At 38.2% G+C, this 19,156-nt stretch overlaps 2 protein-coding genes across 2 annotated transcripts; one reads left to right on the top strand and one right to left on the bottom strand.

The window, feature by feature from the left end:
• On the top strand, positions 1–9,715 carry LOC306885180 (uncharacterized protein). Its single transcript, XM_079441549.1, has 3 exons — positions 1–251; positions 4,494–4,616; positions 8,775–9,715. The coding sequence occupies exons 1-3, from the start codon at positions 197–199 to the stop codon at positions 8,987–8,989; spliced, it is 393 nt and encodes a 130-aa protein (XP_079297675.1). The 5' UTR covers positions 1–196; the 3' UTR covers positions 8,990–9,715.
• Positions 9,615–18,370, bottom strand: clic1 (chloride intracellular channel 1). Its single transcript, XM_079441548.1, has 6 exons — positions 17,908–18,370; positions 14,622–14,731; positions 14,224–14,349; positions 14,009–14,115; positions 12,651–12,832; positions 9,615–11,857 (listed from the first exon to the last, which is right to left on the bottom strand). The coding sequence occupies exons 1-6, from the start codon at positions 17,944–17,946 to the stop codon at positions 11,696–11,698; spliced, it is 726 nt and encodes a 241-aa protein (XP_079297674.1). The 5' UTR covers positions 17,947–18,370; the 3' UTR covers positions 9,615–11,695.
• Between the last annotated feature and the right edge of the window lie 786 nt (positions 18,371–19,156).

Here is a 19,156-nt window from a genome sequence, read left to right as displayed (position 1 = left end):
ATTGTGATTTCAGCTCTAGACAACAGCAAACCAAAAGCTGTGGGAGTTTCATAGTGGCATGCATTTAGATTCTGACTCCATCATACTCAATATTTCATGCCTTGAATTAGGAAAGGGAAACTGCTCAATTTGATCTGGAAGAATAGGAAAGGTTGACTCTCCTGGCTTTCTGGCGATCAGAGGGAGACGCACCATCATGATGAAATCTAAAGGATTCCTCCTCATCCTCATCGTCTGTCTGCCTTTAGCAGGTAGGATGCATCTAAACATGGAGATTATAATTCATTCAACCTAAGAAACTTGTGATACTTATCATTTTTATGTCGCCTCTCTGAAGACGATGTGCTTGGTTGGTGTAGTGCTGAATGTAGGTAAGATCTCAGCAGTGATTTGCTTTAAGCTGAAGCGGTTTTCTAATTATAAAAAGCATCACTTTGAGTTTTTGCCATTCAAGGCCTAATGAACGAGAGTACAGACCAAGATTCGGATATATTCCTAACTTCATCAGTATCTTCTTAATTCACGTTTGGAATGAATAATGCACGACTCTATCCCATAACAACTGCTAAAGATTTCAATGCCATGTGACTATTCAGATCTAGTGTCCTCTAGAAGAATTAGGACCTTATTAAACTCCAGGGCCCGTATTCATAAAGATTCTAAGAATCCTCTCAGAGAGCTCCTATTTTAGCTTAAAAATGTCCAGTGTTGGGGGTAACGCATTACAAGTCATGCGAGTTACGTAATAATATTACTTTTTTCAAGTAACTAGTAAAGTAACGCATTACTTTTTAATTTACAAGAAAATATCTGAGTTACTTTTTCAAAAAAGTAACGCCAGTTACTTTTTCCCCATTTATTGACTGACAGTTCTCCTGTCCCCATGTTGGGAGAAATCGGCAGAACAGAGGCGTTGTGTGCGCTGTGTGAACATGCTGTTACTGTCTAGACTAAATGTGAATCTGCATTAATTCATCCCACTCGCAAAAAACAGATTTAGTATTCATCAAAATGAATTAAAACAGTGAAATGCAAACTCAGAATATGACACAAACTGCAATAATTAAATATGTTAAACAACACAAATGTATCTAATCCCATTTTATTAACCGATGTCTTTGCTGCTGACCTTTGATGATCCAGTTCAACCATACTAATATGCAAAAATTACTTTAGATAAACTATCAATTGTACTTCATTGTTTTTTTATTGCCGAAGAGTGTTAAACCTTCTTATCCTGAGTTTTACTTTACAGACGTGAATTTATTTTTCCTTCACAAGATACAGGGCTTTTACATTTGTATTAATGTAATTTCTTGTATTAAAAACAATCAAGCCCTGCTCATATTTAAAAAGTAACGCAAAAGTAACGTAACGCATTACTTTCCATAAAAAGTAGCTAAGTAACATAATTAGTTACTTTTTTAGGGAGTAACGCAATATTGTAATGCATTACTTTTAAAAGTAACTTTCCCCAACACTGAAAATGTCTAACTAGGAGTCTTAGCTTAAAAGTGATTCAGGACCAATCTGAGAGCAACTCTGAGCGAGGGAAAGACAAACACTTTTATCTTAGTGAGGCTGACCCCGTTGCTATGTATAACACAATCTTTTGAAGACTGTGATTGGTTGGTTGTCAAGAAGGAAATAAAAGAGTGCTTTTAAGAGTAGGGTATATTATAAGCCTTCACTTTGAAATTACAGGCGGAATTTTTCCTCTCGCTCTTTTTCTCTCTCTCACACACACACACACACACCTCTCTCTCTCTCTCACACACACACACACACACACACACACACCTCTCTCTCTCTCTCACACACACCTCTCTCTCTCTCACACACACACACACACACACACACACACTCCCACACACGTTGGTTTTTGTGGTTTATGTGGACTCTCCATAGGCGTAATGGTTTTTATACTGAACAAACTGTGTGTGCTATTGCCCTACACCAACCCTACACCTAAACTTAGCCCTCACAGGAGACTTTGTGCATTTTTAGATTTTCAAAAAAACACCATTTAGTATGTTTTTTAAGCCTTTTGAATTACGGGGACATAGGCAGTGTCCTCATAAACCACCTTCATATTGTAATACCTCTGTCATACCCATGTCATTATACACATTTGTGTCCTCATAAACCACATAAACATGCACACACAAGACTTAAGACTTAAGACCTCTTTTAAGGGTTAAGATGCTTTCTGAATTACTTTTTTCTTTACTAGGATCTTTTCTTTAATTTTAAGAGGAAACACCCACATTTCTAAGAATTTTGTTACTAGGAGCAACTCTTAACACTAAGATTTTTCATTAATACGGGCCCAGGTCTCCTCTACTTTGGCTCTCAAACCTTTGATTTTAGCTAAAAGAGGTGTAGACACAAAAGCATGGGTGAGGAAGGGTGAACGGGATCAAGACTCAAACCTTGCTCCCTAGTGTTAATGGGGCACACAGACCACTGCACTACTGCTCTGGCATCAGGAGCCAGTTGCAAATTGAGGGCCAGATTTTCTAACAGCTTGTGCGACTGCAAACCCTCTTTTGCCGTTAAAAAGCTATATTAAGGATTTACTAAAGACGTGCAGAGAAAAATTAGCGATGCAAAGGCTTGTACACATTTGTGTGGCTGATCTTATTGCATATGCATTTGTAGAAGTGTCCCATTCAGATGCCCTTTAAGGAGAGTATTCACAAGAATCACACAACCTGGAGGTTTGCAGTAGTCCATTCACTGGTATTTGCTCCGTTATTCACCACCCAAAAGCCTGTGTTAGCCAATTTTGGCATTGACATGGCTGTGATTGTTGATGCCAGGAGGAGGCACCTCAGAGGACAGAGAGTGTGATAGAAGGGAGAGAATGAATTTATTTGGAATGCCAGAGGAAGACATTATCTAAACATATACTTATGCAAATTTGTGCTACTCTTGGTTTTGCATTGGTCATTATGGAAATTACATCTTTGTTCTCAGTAAATAACCCGCAGAACTTTCCACTCCCGTCAGCGCTTGTATGAGACTGTACTCTCACGCTAATTTGCCTTTTTGTTTTTAGTAAATCCGGTTCTTAGTCTCCACTAAGACTTAAGACTGTGTGTTAAGAAGTAGTCTGACCAACTAGCAGTTCAACAAGGGTAGTGAGTCTTATTATTCAGATTAGACCAGTGTAAGTTTTTAGGTAACCAACTTAAATTATGACCAGTTTTAAAAGGGTCATGAACTGAGAAAACTAAATTCCCTTGATCATTTGACATATAAGAGGTCATTGTACTATAAAAATATCCTTTATGTTTCAGAACTCAAAACTTTCTTATTAGTCTAAAAACAGCTTATATTAAAGCCAATTTGCCAAAATGACACCTCGTGCCACTCTGTGATGTAATAGTGTGGCTAAGCACCACCTCCGCAGAAGAAGATCAATGCCTGCTTCTAGATCATTGCCGATCACCGCCCACCGATTCTACATTACTGCCTGTTTAGCCCCGCCCACCGATTCTACATTACTGCCTGTTTAGCCCCGCCCACCGATTCTACATTACTGCCTGTTTAGCCCCGCCCACCGACTCTACATTACTGCCTGTTTAGCCCCGCCCACCGATTCTACATTACTGCCTGTTTAGCCCCGCCCACCGATTCTACATTACTGCCTGTTTAGCCCCGCCCACCGATTCTACATTACTGCCTGTTTAGCCCCACCCACCGATTCTACATTACTGCCTGTTTAGCCCCGCCCACCTAGGGGGGGCAAATGCGCAGGTCTACGCAGAAACTAAATGATAAAGATGCTCCAAAGACAAGACGCAGTGCAGTGCCAAGCCATGGAAACAGTCTTCTGATCCCAACGTTAGGAAAGACTGGACGAAATTTATTTTTAATGAAGATCCAGACCACGTCAGTAAGAATTCAGTCATTTGTTCACTTCATTTTACTGCGCATTTGTTTACAAACAAGGCACAATTCGAAGATTAAATCTAATAGATGATGCTGTGTGACTATATTGGATCCCACAGTAATGTCACACAAGTGTGAGTAAATGTTTTTATTACGTGATCACTATTGCTTTGTCTGTTAAACAGATAATTTGATATAAGTAATTATGTGTTTTTGACCTAAATCACAGCAGTGTCCATCTGTGAGGAATGTAGGCTGTCAAACATATACAACTGTTAGCCAATCACAGCAGGGGGTGTTTACTTCAGAGTCTACAATCCTCCACGCCTATTCAAACAGAGCCTTCTGATGAGGGGGTCAAAAACAGGACAGAAAAAAGACTATTACTTCTAAATTATGATGTTTTTTGATGTAAAAACTTGATAACACTACAAGTGGACCTCAGAGAGCAGTACAAAATAAAAACACAGGCAGTTTGTGACCCCTTTAAAGAAAAAAAAACCCATTAGAGGACTAACATTTAAGACTTGTCTAAGCATTTTATGTATCAGATGCTGATTCTGAGATGTTGACTGACTATCCTCCCTCTCTTGCAGTGTTGTCCTTGAGATGCTACACATGCATGTTTCCAGCCATCTCTCCTCTGGACTGTCTGAAGTTCCCCCAGGAATGTCCCGCGGGCCAGCGATGTCTTGCCAGCACAGCTGTAGGAGTTAAAGGTCAACTGAACCAAACACTGCACAGACAGTCACTGCACTATTGTGCTGACTGATTAACAAATCAGCAAAAGAATGAATCAGCTGAATATTAATCAGCACCGTCTGTGGGAATGTGTGATCCTGATTTGATTTACTTTCCCACACCATCACGCAAACACAAGATACTTACATCTCGTCTGTGTGTGATGGAAGGTGTGGGAAAGTATAGTGAAGGTTTGTTCTGAGTATGAATTAGAGGACTTTGTTGTTTTTAAGGCAAGTTCTGCACTTGTGAGTGAGTAAAAGGGTGTTCCCTAACAAGCCGTCTGGACCTGATTTTGCAGAAACTGCAAAACATGTTTAGTTTTGCAAGCAGGGTGTTTACTATCAACAAAGTCAGGTACATACTGTCACTTTATTGCCATTCCATATGACATGGATGATCTGAAAAAAAAACATGTAAAATGATAAGTGACAATGGCACAATAACAGTCCAGCATGTTGCAGCTTGTTCAAATAATGATACAGCAGTTTTTCCTGTGTGCTGTTGACTATAGTGTGACAAAGACCTGGTAATCCTGGACCTTCTGGACGTTGCATCCGTTTACACAAATGCTTTTCTTACCAAAATTCACAGAGGCTTACATGATGCTTAGGGGACATTGTAGATTAGTTTAAAAAATATTATCTGTATGTCATTAAACAGGCAAGTAACATTGGATAGACAAATTTATAAATGTTAAATTCAGTAACAAACAAGATCTGAAATTAGGTATCTCAACTGTATTTATGAAGAAATAATACTATAAGAAGAGCTGGGTAGTAACTGATTACATGTAATCTGGATTACGTAATCAGATTCCAAAAATTAAGTACTTGTAATCAGAGTAAATTACATTTTAAAATACTCGTAATCAGACTACAGTTACTTTTTTATGGATTACATGATTACATATTATTCACACAATAGCAATAAATTATTCATAAATCATTGATTCCCCCTAATTTCTCTTTTTCATCTTTTAAATTTTCCTTTCTAAAATAGTCTACCGAATATATACTTATTATATATATGTATATATAGTCCAGTCTTGTGGACATTCACACAGAGATCAGTCATTAGTCAGGTGACCACTGGATTTACAAACATCATTTCAGGTTTAAGAAGGGTTTCAACATTGCATCAACTACTGATGAACACATTCATTTTTATTTGAATTATTACTCTGTAGGTTTTTTTAACCATGTATTATTAATTATAACTAATTAAAATGAACATATTCACGTTGTTTCTTAGATACATGTAATGCAGGCATTCCAAAACCTTATTCACCAAATATATTTGCTTTAAGTACCCCTGAGATTTAAAAATAAATATTTCAATAATTAAGTGTCACATTTGCATGTTCATGGTTTCTTTGATGTTGATTAATGATCACATGGCATGCAGGTAAATAAAAATATTTAATCTTTTTTAGTAAGTGTTTTATTTAAAACAAAGACTATAGAAACACAAAGACTGTTCACTCCTATACTTATGAATGGGAGAAACTGCGACACGCAATATGGAGGAATAGTCCCACCTTCGAAATGAAAGTCAAATTTCCCATAGAAACCTGACTAGACCAGCTAATGCACATGCGCTGTATAAGCAGGTTATGATTCTGCATGCACATTGCCTGGTCTAGCCTGAAAAATAAGCTTTTTAAACGCTATTTGAGTATAAGAAACAACATTCATGGGGCAATTAATTTCAGATTTTTGTTGCTGATTTGTCATAATGTGAGTTCAGCGAGCAGTGTTTGAGATTTCAGGATTCCCGTTCATTAAGATTGTCTTGTATGAGCTGACTGGAGGCGTTGCAAATATGGCCGCCAAGTGAAGAGACTTTCCTCAAAAGGGAGTTCAAATAATAATAATAAAAAAAGGGAGTTTGTTTTAAAATGATTTATTTTAATTGTATTTTTTTATGATTTAATTAATTGTCAGCTTTTCATTAAACTCACAACCCCCCTGCAGTTCCTTTACGAACCCTAGTTTGGGAAACTGTAATATAATGTTTAATGCGCTTGAAATTCCAATGAATGGAACAAGTTTTCTTACTCTTTGCATTTTTTACATCATTATGGTACAAGATAATGCTATTTAAATCAATGTGATAAACGAGTTAAATCAAAAGTAATCTAAAAGTAATCTGATTATATTACCTAAAATGTGTAATGTAACAGATTACGTTACTGACTACAATTTTTGTCATGTAATCTGGAATCAGTAACGGATTACAATTTATAAGTAATCTACACAGCTCTGGCTATAAGTGCATTTGTGGTGGTGGAAAGAATTTTGTTCTGGCCTGGCTATAACATCACAACATGAGCTGCGACCACAGTCTTATACTGTCTGAACAGGCACAGCAGGTTTGTGTCAGACAGCAAATTACAACTCAGCTGTCACCCAAGCAGCATTTGTAAATTCACACAACGTGTAGGTTTGGTGGAACTGTGTCATGTACAGTGGGGCAAATAAGTATTTGATACACTGCCGATTTTTCAAGTTTTCCCACTTACAAAGAATGGAGAGATCTGTCATTTTCATCGTAGGTACACCTCAACTGTGAGAGACAGAATATTTTTAAAAAAAAATCCAGAAAAATCACATTGTATGATTTTTTAATAATTAATTTCCATTTTATTGCATGAAATAAGTATTTGATTCAATAGAAAAATAGAACTTAATATTTGGTACAGAAACCTTTGTTTACAAATACAGAGGTCAGACGTTTCCTGTAGTTCTTGAGCAGGTTTGCACACACTGCAGCAGGGATTTTGGCCCACTCCTCCATACAGGTCTTCTCCAGATCTTTCAGGTTTTGGGGCTGTCGCTGGGGAACACAGAGTTTCAGCTCCCTCCATAGATTTTCTATTGGGTTCAGGTCTGGAGACTGGCTAGGCCACGCCAGGACCTGGAAATGCTTCTTACAACTGCTTAGTTGCCCTTGCTGTGTGTTTGGAGTCATTGTCATGCTGGAAGACCCAGCCATGACCCATCTTCAATGCTCTGACTGAGGGAAGGAGGTTGTTACCCAAAATCTCGCGATACATGGCCCCATCCATCCTCCCCTCAATACGGTGCAGTCGTCCTGTCCCCTTTGCAGAAAAGCACCCCCAAAGCATGATGTTTCCACCCCCATGCCTCATGGTTGGGATGGTGTTCTTGGGATTGTACTCATCCTTCTTCCTCCAAACACGGCGAGTGGAGTTTATACCAAAAAGTTCTATTTTGGTCTCATCTGACCACATGACCTTCTCCCATGCCTCCTCTGGATCATCCAGATGGTCTTTGGCAAACTTCAGACGGGCCTGGACATGTGCTGGCTTGAGCAGGGGGACCTTGCGCGCGCTGCAGGATTTTAATCCATGACGGTGTAGTGTGTTACTAATGGTAACCGTTGAGACTGTGGTCCCAGCTCTCTTCAGGTCATTGACCAGGTCCTCCCGTGTAGTTCTAGGCTGATCCCTCACCTTTCTCAGGATCATTGATACTCCACGAGGCCAGATCTTGCATGGAGCCCCAGTCCGAGGGAGATTAACAGTCATCTTTAATTTCTTCCATTTTCTAATAATTGCGCCAACAGTTGTTGCCTTCTCACCAAGCTGTTTGCCTATTGTCCTGTAGCCCATCCCAGCCTTGTGCAGGTCTACAATTTTGTCCCTAGTGTCCTTAGACAGCTCTTTGGTCTTGCCCATAGTGGAGAGGTTGGAGTCTGATTGATTGAGTGTGTGAACAGGTGTCTTTTATACAGGTAACGAGTTCAAACAGGTGCAATTAATACAGGTAATGAGTGGAGGATAGGAGGGCTTCTTAAAGACAAACTAACAGGTCTGTGAGAGCCAGAATTCTTGCTGGTTGGTAGGTGATCAAATACTTATTTCATGCAATAAAATGGAAGTGAATTATTTAAAAATCATACAATGTGATTTTCTGGATTTTTGGGGGGATTCTGTCTCTCACAGTTGAGGTGTAACTTTTTTGGTAACTTTTTTTGGTGCAAAACCAGATCATCAGCAATGTTAAATACTACCAGGAGCTGAAAATATAGTGAAAAGCACACTGTGATCTCAACCCCTTGATTGGGACGCCCTGCATCAGCATTGAGATGTGATGTTTGTGTGTGTCCAGGGTCAGTGTCTATTGTCCTGTACGAGCGGAGCTGTGCCCTGCCATCACAGTGTGACCTGAGCGGAGAGAAACACGCGGCAGGAATACACTTCAACTTCACCAACGAGTGCTGTGACACGGATCTCTGCAACACTGCTGTGCCCCTCAGCTCCCCCCGCTGGGCAGGAGCTGTGCTGAGCCTCTGCTGGCCGGCTCTCCTGCTCCAGCTGGGATGAGGAGCTCTTACTCTCACATGAGGTGCTACTACACCATCAGCAAAGAGATTCAGAAACACCACGACATACCAACAACCGTCTGTTTAAAACCAATGCATCTGCTCAAATTTAACATGCAAATAAGACTGAAACTGTACGTCCATCCACGCACTTTCTTGCAGACGTCATGCTTGAACGGAAGTGCCTGCAAAAAAAATAAAAAAAATACACACACACACTCACAGAGTTAAGACTCATGAGAATGAGTCATGTATGCTCAAAATACTTAAATTCTTCTTCCAAATATGAACGGTTAAACCCACACATCTGCTAAAGCTAACAGCTAATTTGCTTTATTTTTCCTATAAATACTAATGACAGTAACTTTTTTTTTTTGTCATTTTTATAAATTATAGAAACATAAATGCACATTTTTCATATGAACAGGCTGTGTTGCAGGGGCTGTTTCATTCCTGTAGAGTACAACACATTTTTGTCTGTCCTTTTTTCACTTATTTTTACTAAGTTTTTTAAATAAATATTTTTTACTCTTTGAATTAATTAAATTAATATATATTTATCCTGAGATATCTAAACATGAAGGATCAAGAAAAAAATGTACTTAACATTTCATTTTTTTTATTTTAACTTTATTATAAACTGTATTGCTGAATAACAATTTTAGAAATGCAGGAAGAAAATGACTTTGTTGTAACATCCCTCTAATCAATAAAATCCTCACTAATCAATATTTGCACTGATGTTGTGTTGTCTATTTGAGTGCAGAATAAGATTTGGAAATGACCATTGAGTGGTTAAGAGGAAGTGAAAACAGAAGTGCACGGGGAGAGGGCTGGGGACAAAGCGTGATACTATATATATATATCATGCTTTGTCCTCTTGTTATATATATCTTGGTAAGATCATCTTAGCAACAGGCTGAATCAACTTAAAACAGGCAGCAGTTGTTACTGTCACTGGTTTCCTCTTTTTCAGAAGACAACATATGTGCATGTATTTCATAACTCTCCACAGACAATAAATAAGAGTGTTTTCAATCTGGACGTCAACAGACATAATTAGAGATGGAAGAATATTCTAGTGACTCAAATTTGCACATGCATCATATCAACATGAGACTGTCGATTGGGGCCAGTAACTGAAAATCGAAAAGATTTTCAGTGAATAACAACAGTTATTTTAGTTTTTACTTCTCACATAATGTATGAAACTTCACACGATTCCTATGGAGTACTTTTATGATACCTTCATGATTTTGTAACATATCAGTCAATGGAATGTAAAGAGCAGCTTGAAAACCAGTTTATGAAATGTACTCGACCAAAGCAGCCGTGAGCGGAAAGCTGTCATTACAGACTCTATGACACACAGAGAGCGAGAGAGGGAGGGACAGTAATGGAAGGAATGAGGCAACAGCATCCTGTTTGTAACTGCTAGCAATGCACTCGTCCATAAACCAGTGAAAAATACTGAAAAACAACCACTGTTGCTGCCTGTAAAACATTTGATGTTATTTTGTAACGTATGTGTATAAACAGAAATGACCTTGACCTTGCAGTTCAGCTGCTTTAAAGAAATATGAACTATAATGCTGCCTTCACGTGCTATCGGAAATTTGATCATTCCCACTTCTTAAGTCATGATTATGAGCTTGTTGTGTTCAGGTGCCTTGTTGTCGGAAAGAATTGAGGATGCCATTGTTTATAATCACATTCACAACAAAGGCACAATGTAGACAAGTTAAGGTTGCTTACAAGGCTTAAAAGGACTGAAAATGTAATATGTGACCATGGATCACAAAACCAGTCATAAGGGTTATATTTTTTAAATTGAGATTTATACATCAACTGAAGCTGAATAAATAATATTTCCATTTATTGGCTGAGATACAATTATTTGAAAATCTGGAATCTGAGAGTGCAAAAAAAATTAATTAAATCTCAATATCTAAATATTGAGAAAACGGCCTTTAAAGTTGTCCAAATGAAGTTCTTAGCAATGCATATTACTCATCAAAAATAAGTTTTGATATATTTACGGTAGTATATTTACAAAATATCTTCATGGAACGTGATCTTTACTTAATGTCCTAATGATTTTTTGGCATAAAAGAAAAATCAATAATTTTGGGCTATTGCTACAAATATACCCCAGCGACTTAAGACTGGTTTTGTGCCCCAGGGGCACATATTTTTCAACCATACTGTATAGTTTTACCGCACTAGATATTCTATTCTGGAATATTGGTGAAACACATACTATTTTCACTGTGTATAAAACATATAATATGCTACAAAGGATTCTTCATATTAAAATAGCCTACTACTTTAACGATAAGACAAGGCAATGAAGCTGTGGCGAGAAAAACTACTAATAAAGCATACACAGCAGAAATCCTCCAAGCGCCATGTTTAACTCGGGAATTTGGGTATCAAAATTATTTCCGATCTTGCCACTGGTAAACACGACATCAAATGGCATTCATTCACACTTTTTTTCTAGGAAACTCATATTTGCGATAATTCCGAGAGCATGTGAAGGCAGCATAAGACCACGTTTAGTTGAAAATTGAGACCTCAGCCAGTGCAAACAACCTCAGGAACATACAGGAACCAACTGAAACACTAGGACAATCTGGAAAGGGAATTGGTAATAGCGCACATAAGTGTGTGACTGTGTGTGTGTGTGTGTGTTTCCTTCTTCTTTCTATTTGAGTGCCTTCACAACGGAGGAGTAGGCCACGTGTATCTCCTCATCGCTGGGACAGGTGGAGGAGAACTCCTCTCTGGCATACGCCGCATCCAGGAATCGCCACAGAGACGTCAGCGAGCGAGGGATGGAGAAACCACGAAACTTCTGACACACCACCTGAGAGCCAGAAAAGAGAGGCTGAGCATTGCGTTCGTCAACTCTTTTGCTTAAGCATCGGTCAGTCTGACTCACTCCATCTCTTTAACATGGTGTACACGTAACACACTAACACATTTCTATGATTCAAATTCGTTAAAGGATTGTTAGGCTGCATTAATTAGGTCACCCGGGAACACTTCCCAAAACATGTGATGCACTTGTTACATTGTAAGAAGAATGGCATCTACGCTAATATTAGTCTGTTTCTTTCTTATTCCGAGGTCACCATAGCCACCCAGATCCAGTCTGTATCCAGATCAGATGGTGGATAAGCACCTAGAGACGACCTCTACAGCCCTGAACGTCAGCGGAGACCAGGACACCTAGATGAACCCCAGAGCCTGATCCCCAGTGAAGACCCTGTCTCCTAGACGGCCATCGGGACAACACCACAGGAACCAGATGAGTCCTCTGCAGAATCTGACTTTGCTGCAGCATGGAAGAAACTGCTGGTTCATCTGACCAGAGGAGAACTGGCCCCCTGACTGAGCCTGGTTTCTCCCAAGGTTTTTTTCCTCCATTCTCTTAGTTGGGAACACTTCATTTCCAGCAATATCGTTGACTTGATTGCACAGATACTATTTAAACTGAACTGAGCTGGACGATTGATCACTGAATTCAATGATGAACTGCCATTAACTGAAAATTGAGTGTTTACTATTGTCCTTTTGCATTATTGACAGACTATTTTCCTATTTAATATATAAAATATATATAAAAGGTATATAAAAGGTGACTTGACTTGACTCACTTTGACAATGTGGAGCTTGGGCAGCAGGTTGCAGTCAGCCAGAGTTAGCTCCTGACCATCCAGGAAGGGGCGGGAGGAGGAAGTGACATCGTCAGCGCTGTTCTCGTCGATCTCGTCTGGCAGAGCAGAGCTCAGGTAGTCATCCAGCTTCTTCAGGGCCTTCAGCAAACCTTTCTCCAGATCTGCACAAGCAAACGGTTCGTACAGCTTCGTTTAAACAAGAACCCACAAAATGACCTTGACAGGCGCAGTTTCCTTTTCCTGTGACGATGTATTTCCTGTTCGAGTAGGGGCTTGTCCTATTTATAAAAGCCTATACAACCATAATTTTCTATGGCAGTGGCCCGTTCACACCTACAACATGAATCTGATATTCACATGAGATTTGTCTGTTCAGACCAATGTGGAGAAAAACAGCAGACGTGCTGAATGAAAATGCAGTTCACTCAAGGACAGTGGTATAATATAATATCTGCTTTTTAGGATGCTTTTTTCTTTTCTTTTTTCTATTTCTGACAGCTGCTTATCAACAAAGATTAATATGTTTTAAAACAGCAATTCATTTTTTAATTAATTTATTTTATGATGTTTATCAAACTACACCAAATACAAGAGTACAGAGAGCCGGGTCCAATTTCTTTTCCATTTGTGAGTGCCACCAAGTCGACTCTTATCGTTAGTAAACATACATACTCTTATCTCTGTAAAAAATCCAGTTGCATTGACGGCATGCAAATGATCTGAACACATGCATTAACTGCAGTTTATTCAAATTAAAATATTCATTGCACTAAATTCATCTTGGTGTGAACAGGCCTTAACCAGGTGAAATGCAAAAAGCAATTTGTCCACATGAAACAAAAAATGGGATGTGATGCAACACAATCAATCACAAAACTCAATCACCAATCAAACAGTTTCTCTCTGTTGTCTCACACTCAAGGCCAGTCACAATATACTTTTTGTTCCATTGACCTTCATTTATATTCATGTGAATTCGGGAGACGAAAACGCATGCAAATTTCGCTGCAGGACATCAACATGTCATGTTGTCACCTCTTAGCTGAACGAAATAAACACACATTTTTAAATCTGCAGGAGTTGCAGTAAAACTGAGTGGATTGAATATTTGTATTATATGTTGAATTATGTATTTAAAGTGCCTATGAAAGAGACAACACAATTAAATGTGTGGATTTAATGGATTTAGGGTGCGTCAAGGGCACTGATCTTTCCAGACCTTGGACAGTCTTGCACACTGTTGCATACATGCGGTCAAGACCTTTAGATGTGGGTCCGGCCACTTAACGATCCTTTTAACAAATCTAAAAGAATGAAAGCAGTTAGCTTGCACTCACTGTCGTTCATCTGCGGGTTTGAATTCTTAATGTAGGCGGAGAACTTTGAGAACACATCCAGACCTGCGGTGTTAGATTCAGGATTGCGAGCTGCCAGCCGTGGATATCTGTGGTGGATAGAGGGATGAATAAATGGATATGGATAAATGTAACGGTTGTGAAATGTAGGAATGAAATACAAACACAATAAAGCATGTGTTAATGAAGAGAGCTACTTAGGAGGGCAGAGGGTTTCCTCCAGGAACTCTTCTATCTTGTTGGTGTCCGTCTTCACCTCTGTACCGTACAGCAGGAAAGGAGGCTGAGCCCCAGGAGCCAGATCTTTAAGAATTTCTGGCTTCCTACTCACAAAACAGAGAAAGAGGAATCACACACCACTTGTTTTACAGATGCTGCTTTTGCAAAATCCCACAATGCATTGCGTTTAACTTGACCTTCAATTTTTCCAGTGTCTTTTTTTGATTGGACCACCAGTTTTTATTTTTGGAATACAGTGTCCACAATGTAGCAATCTACTGGACTGAAACAGTAACACTCTAGCTTTCACTTACTTGAGTTTACACACTTACTGTATGCAACTGCATTAGATTTATGAATGCACAGAAACACCCACCTCTTCATGTCCACGGTGGTCACATTAAAGGTCACGCCTTTCAGCCACAGGACCATGAAGAGCCGCTGAGAGAACGGGCAGTTCCCAATGCTCTGACCATCGCTTCCGGCCTACACACACACACACACACACACACACACACAGTGGATCACTGCAGCTTTCAGAAAGACTGTGTACAAAAAAGTACTTGAGTTTTGTTTTGAACAGCAAACAGCCACAGCCAGGAATCATATTGTACCCAAACTGTGAATGTGAGTTTGCAGTCTGAATAGTTAGTGCTGTCGAGTATTAAGAGCGATTTGTACATTTACTCTGACATGCATTCAACAAAAACAACATGCAAACTTAAGACAACACACTTCATGTTTTGGCTAATCAGCTGCATTGCTTTTGAAAGGTTTTCACGCCTGTAACAGTTCAAAAAAGTTGAGGACAATTTTAGGAATCTGATGAATTGAAGTAACAAGGTAATTTGAAACACATTACGTGGGAAACACGTTTAAATAACTGAGGCAGTTATATATAAAGTATATAAAAAATCCTAATCCAAAGATAAATCGCCCAGACACTGATGCCGAAGACACTAAAGTACTGGCAACGTGTGTGTGATACACAAGAAAAACTGAAGGTTTAAATATAGAAAAAAGTTTGCAACCTTGCAAAATGTTAATAATTTCACCCTGTTAAAAAGTTTACATATGCTTGTTTCTTAACAATGTTTGTCATTATCTGGATGATCCATGACTGTTTGTATGTTTTGTGAGAGTTTGTGAGTTTCTCGTTTGTCTGGCTCGCTGTTCTTCAGGAAAAATCCTCCAGGTCCTGCACACACTTTGGTTTTCCAGCATCTTCTGTTTATTCAAACCTTTTCCAGTTGTGACTGTATGATTTTGAGATCCGTCTTTACACACTGTGGACAATTGAGGTACTCATACACAACTAAAATGCGCAAACATTCATGCTCAAATTAGCATCATGATGCAATAAGATCAGGGGGTGAAAACTTTTGAAAAAGATGAAGATGTGTACATTTTTGCAATTTTATTTAAACTTTAATATTTAATTTAATTTATTTTTTCTTTCACTCTAGCACCAAGGTTTTTTTCCCCATCAAATTTATTAGACAGGACTGTTAAACAAATACAGTGAACTAATGGAGACTGAGAATGGGACTGCACTCAGGCGCTAATATTCTCTGCACTGCTAAAATACAAGCCCCACTTCCAACACTTATTGACCAAACAGTTAAAATGACAGATATGGGCCAATATATATTGGCTGATCACTAGCCATGACCTGGATGGGCGTGAGGTTTAGGAGAGGCGAGTGTAATGGAGGAGCTGTTCAGGTAAAGCTCACTCCCATGACCGCGTGAGCTGCACTGCTGACTGTGGTCTTTAAAATAATGTATTTCAAAGAGATCAAACATTGTGAACTGTTAGACAACCTCCACATTTTCTTTATAAATGCTACATAAAAAAAACTGCTCTTATCAAGCCACTTCATTGGGATTTGTCAACTCAATAATGAGCTTGTAGACTGACAACATTGAAAATATATTGCATATTAGGACATAAAAATTAAGGAATCCAGGAATAAATCAACTGTAAATGAATCTATTTGAATGACTATTGGATTTATTCACTTTTTATATTACAATCAATATAATCAATAATTATTTCTATAGCACTTTATAATAACAAAGCATAAAGTATTATAAATGCAATGAAATGTTCAAAATGTAATAATTTTCTTAGAATTTATTTAAATCAAGAGTTCATATTAGGTTTATAATATGGGCTCACAATAAAATGTTTTTCACATATAATATATTATTTTGTAAAACACATGATAGCAACTTATAGTTTATGTGGAACAATGTTTACTTAAATTTAAATTTTCTCTTAACTAAAAACGATGAGCACATTAGACCATATTGGGAAGTCAAAGAGTTTCATAAAAAATACATGGTTGACATGCTCCATCATTTTAACTTTTTATGGCCCCAAAACAGATTTGACGTTTTTTGCACTGGATTAAAACAAGTAATGTGTAGTTTTTCTAGCCATTTTTTTTTCAAGCTACTAGCCAAATCGTCCTGCGGTAAACCTAACGCAAACTGTTTCGCTTCATCTTCTCGTGGTGGAAACAGCTTAGGCCCACACGAGTCGATGCGATATGTGCACCGTAGATGCATCCTCTCTCTCTGTTTGTGGATTTATTATTGCGTTTCATTTGTTGCTGTTTGAAACTGTTATTAGTTTTATTGGTGTTAAAATGGGACTTTTTATCTTTTTAAGTTGTGACATTGTGCTACTCTCTGACTCTTTGTACTGCATATGTACTCTTTGTACATGCATATATTTAAAAGTTGTTCTGGGTGAAAACGGTTTTAATATGATCAGACATTTCTGTCCTGATAGGATTGGTCTCTTGCAGAATGACACTGCACCCATCCATGAGGGGTCACCGAATGCTTTAAGTATAAAAATGATCATTGCAGTGATCAGATCTCTACCCAGCTGAATGCCTATAAGGGAGATTTTGGACTGAGGTGTGAGACAGCGCTCTCCTCTACCATCATCAAACGCAGCAGGAATATCTCGTGGAAGAACGGTTCTGGAGCGTTGCTGGCAGCACGTGGCGGCCCAACATCTTATTTTCCCTTTTATCACTCTAAAGCTGCTTTCAATCAATCTGTACTGTATAAAGTGCTATATAAATAAAGGTGACTTGACTGTAATACTATTACTACTAATAACATTTACATGTATTTTGGAGTATGTATGCATTATAATATACATAGATTATTTCTTTTATATTTTTAAGGTGACAATTGTCCATCAGTCCAGGGATGCAAAGTAACCTTCTGTCTAATTCTGGCACTTAGTACTTTTATATATTATTGATGTGCATTGACCTTGTCAAATAAACCTGAAATAATAAAATAAATAATAATAACATTATCAACAACAATGAAAATACTAATAGTAATAATAAATACATGAATCTGGTGGATTTTTTTTTTTACATTACATTACATTAAAGGAAAGCTGCCTTTTTCTATTTATAGTTTTTTTTTCACAAAATGCTAACATTTTTGGTGATTTCACAAGGTAATGTAAAAAAAAGTTTATTACATTATAGTACGCTCGCAATTTTATCATATTTGAGCCAATTCCTGCATTACAAACATTTTATTGCATTAGTAATGCAACGTTTATTGCATTATGTGAAGGTATTGGATTATTGTCCTGATTGTCCAGGAGCCTGCGGGGAAACTGACCTTCACGAAGAGCTCCACCTCGGGTCTCTCCTCACTCATGCTGGACTCCGGCTCTTCAACACCGAGACTGTCTTCTGTTCCTGTCGCCTTTCCTCCGAGCTCACTTCCGTTTCAAATTGTGTGCAGCTTTTCCCTTTCGAGCTATGAATTTGGCAATGGGAGGGAAATTTGGAGAAAGTCCAAACAAACGCCGCCAAAAAGTGTCTGATTTCCGTGTAACGTATAAACTGTATAAACGTGTACTGTTCGCGTTTAGTATCGAAATCAATACCGCCTACAGCAAGATCAGCCTAAGTCTCTCTCTCTCTCTCTCTCTCTCTCTCTCTCTCTCTCTCGCTCTCATTTCCTGATTTGAACTTCCTCTAACTTGCAACAATGTAACTGTTAACTGTCGGAGGTAATGCTATAATATACTCGCTCAAGTTCTTTTGTTCCGTCTGCGCTATTTTTAACCCGCTATATCAAACAAATTAGTCAGCTGATCAATATGCATAAAGACACTTGTGTGCTGCATATTTTATAAGCACTGCATATTTTAATTACTAGTTAGTAGTTTAAAATAAGTACTTTTCTTTTAGTGTATTTCACTTGTCCAAAAGCAATAATTAATTTAACCTAATTTTAATGACTAGTAACTATTTAGAGCACGGTATCCCGAATTGATACAATAATAACACGTTTGCTTAGGTCATTTTTTTATATAGGGGGTTCCCAAACTCGTTCCACTGCACATTTTGCATGTCTCCTTAGTCTGTCTCACCCATTTCAGGTCTTGCAGTTGCTACTAATGAGCTGATGAGTTGAATCGGGTGTGACTGATAAAGGAGATTGTGCAGTGTTGGGGAGGCTCCAGGAACCAGTTTGGGAACCCCTGGGTCACATAATATAAACATTCCTTGTTTTTCCCGTGTTTCTCACTTAAAGGGAAAGTATAATTTTTACAGTCAACGTAATTCTGACACCTAGTGGTGGAAAACTGAAACATGAACATTTTGAATTAGTTAATGACAAACCCTAACCCTAACTAGGCAGTATTGGAATACTGAGCATGCTAGAAACTAAACTAAAAAACAACTTAATAATAATAATAAATTCATTGGGAATGACTTTCCATGGGAATCAATTTTTTGAATTGAAAAGTGAAATATACAAGTGAATATAAAAGTTAGTACATTCGTGTACAAAAATGTACACTCGTACATTTTTAATCTGAATACTGTTTTATAGTTTTCGTTCATCTGAAGTCCAG

The sequence above is a fragment of the Barbus barbus genome (assembly GCF_936440315.1).
Source record: "Barbus barbus genome assembly, chromosome: 19".
NCBI classification, from domain to species: Eukaryota; Metazoa; Chordata; class Actinopteri; order Cypriniformes; family Cyprinidae; genus Barbus; species Barbus barbus.
The sequence above is the reverse complement of the archived record's forward strand: the minus strand, read 5'-3'. Positions and strand labels throughout refer to the sequence as shown.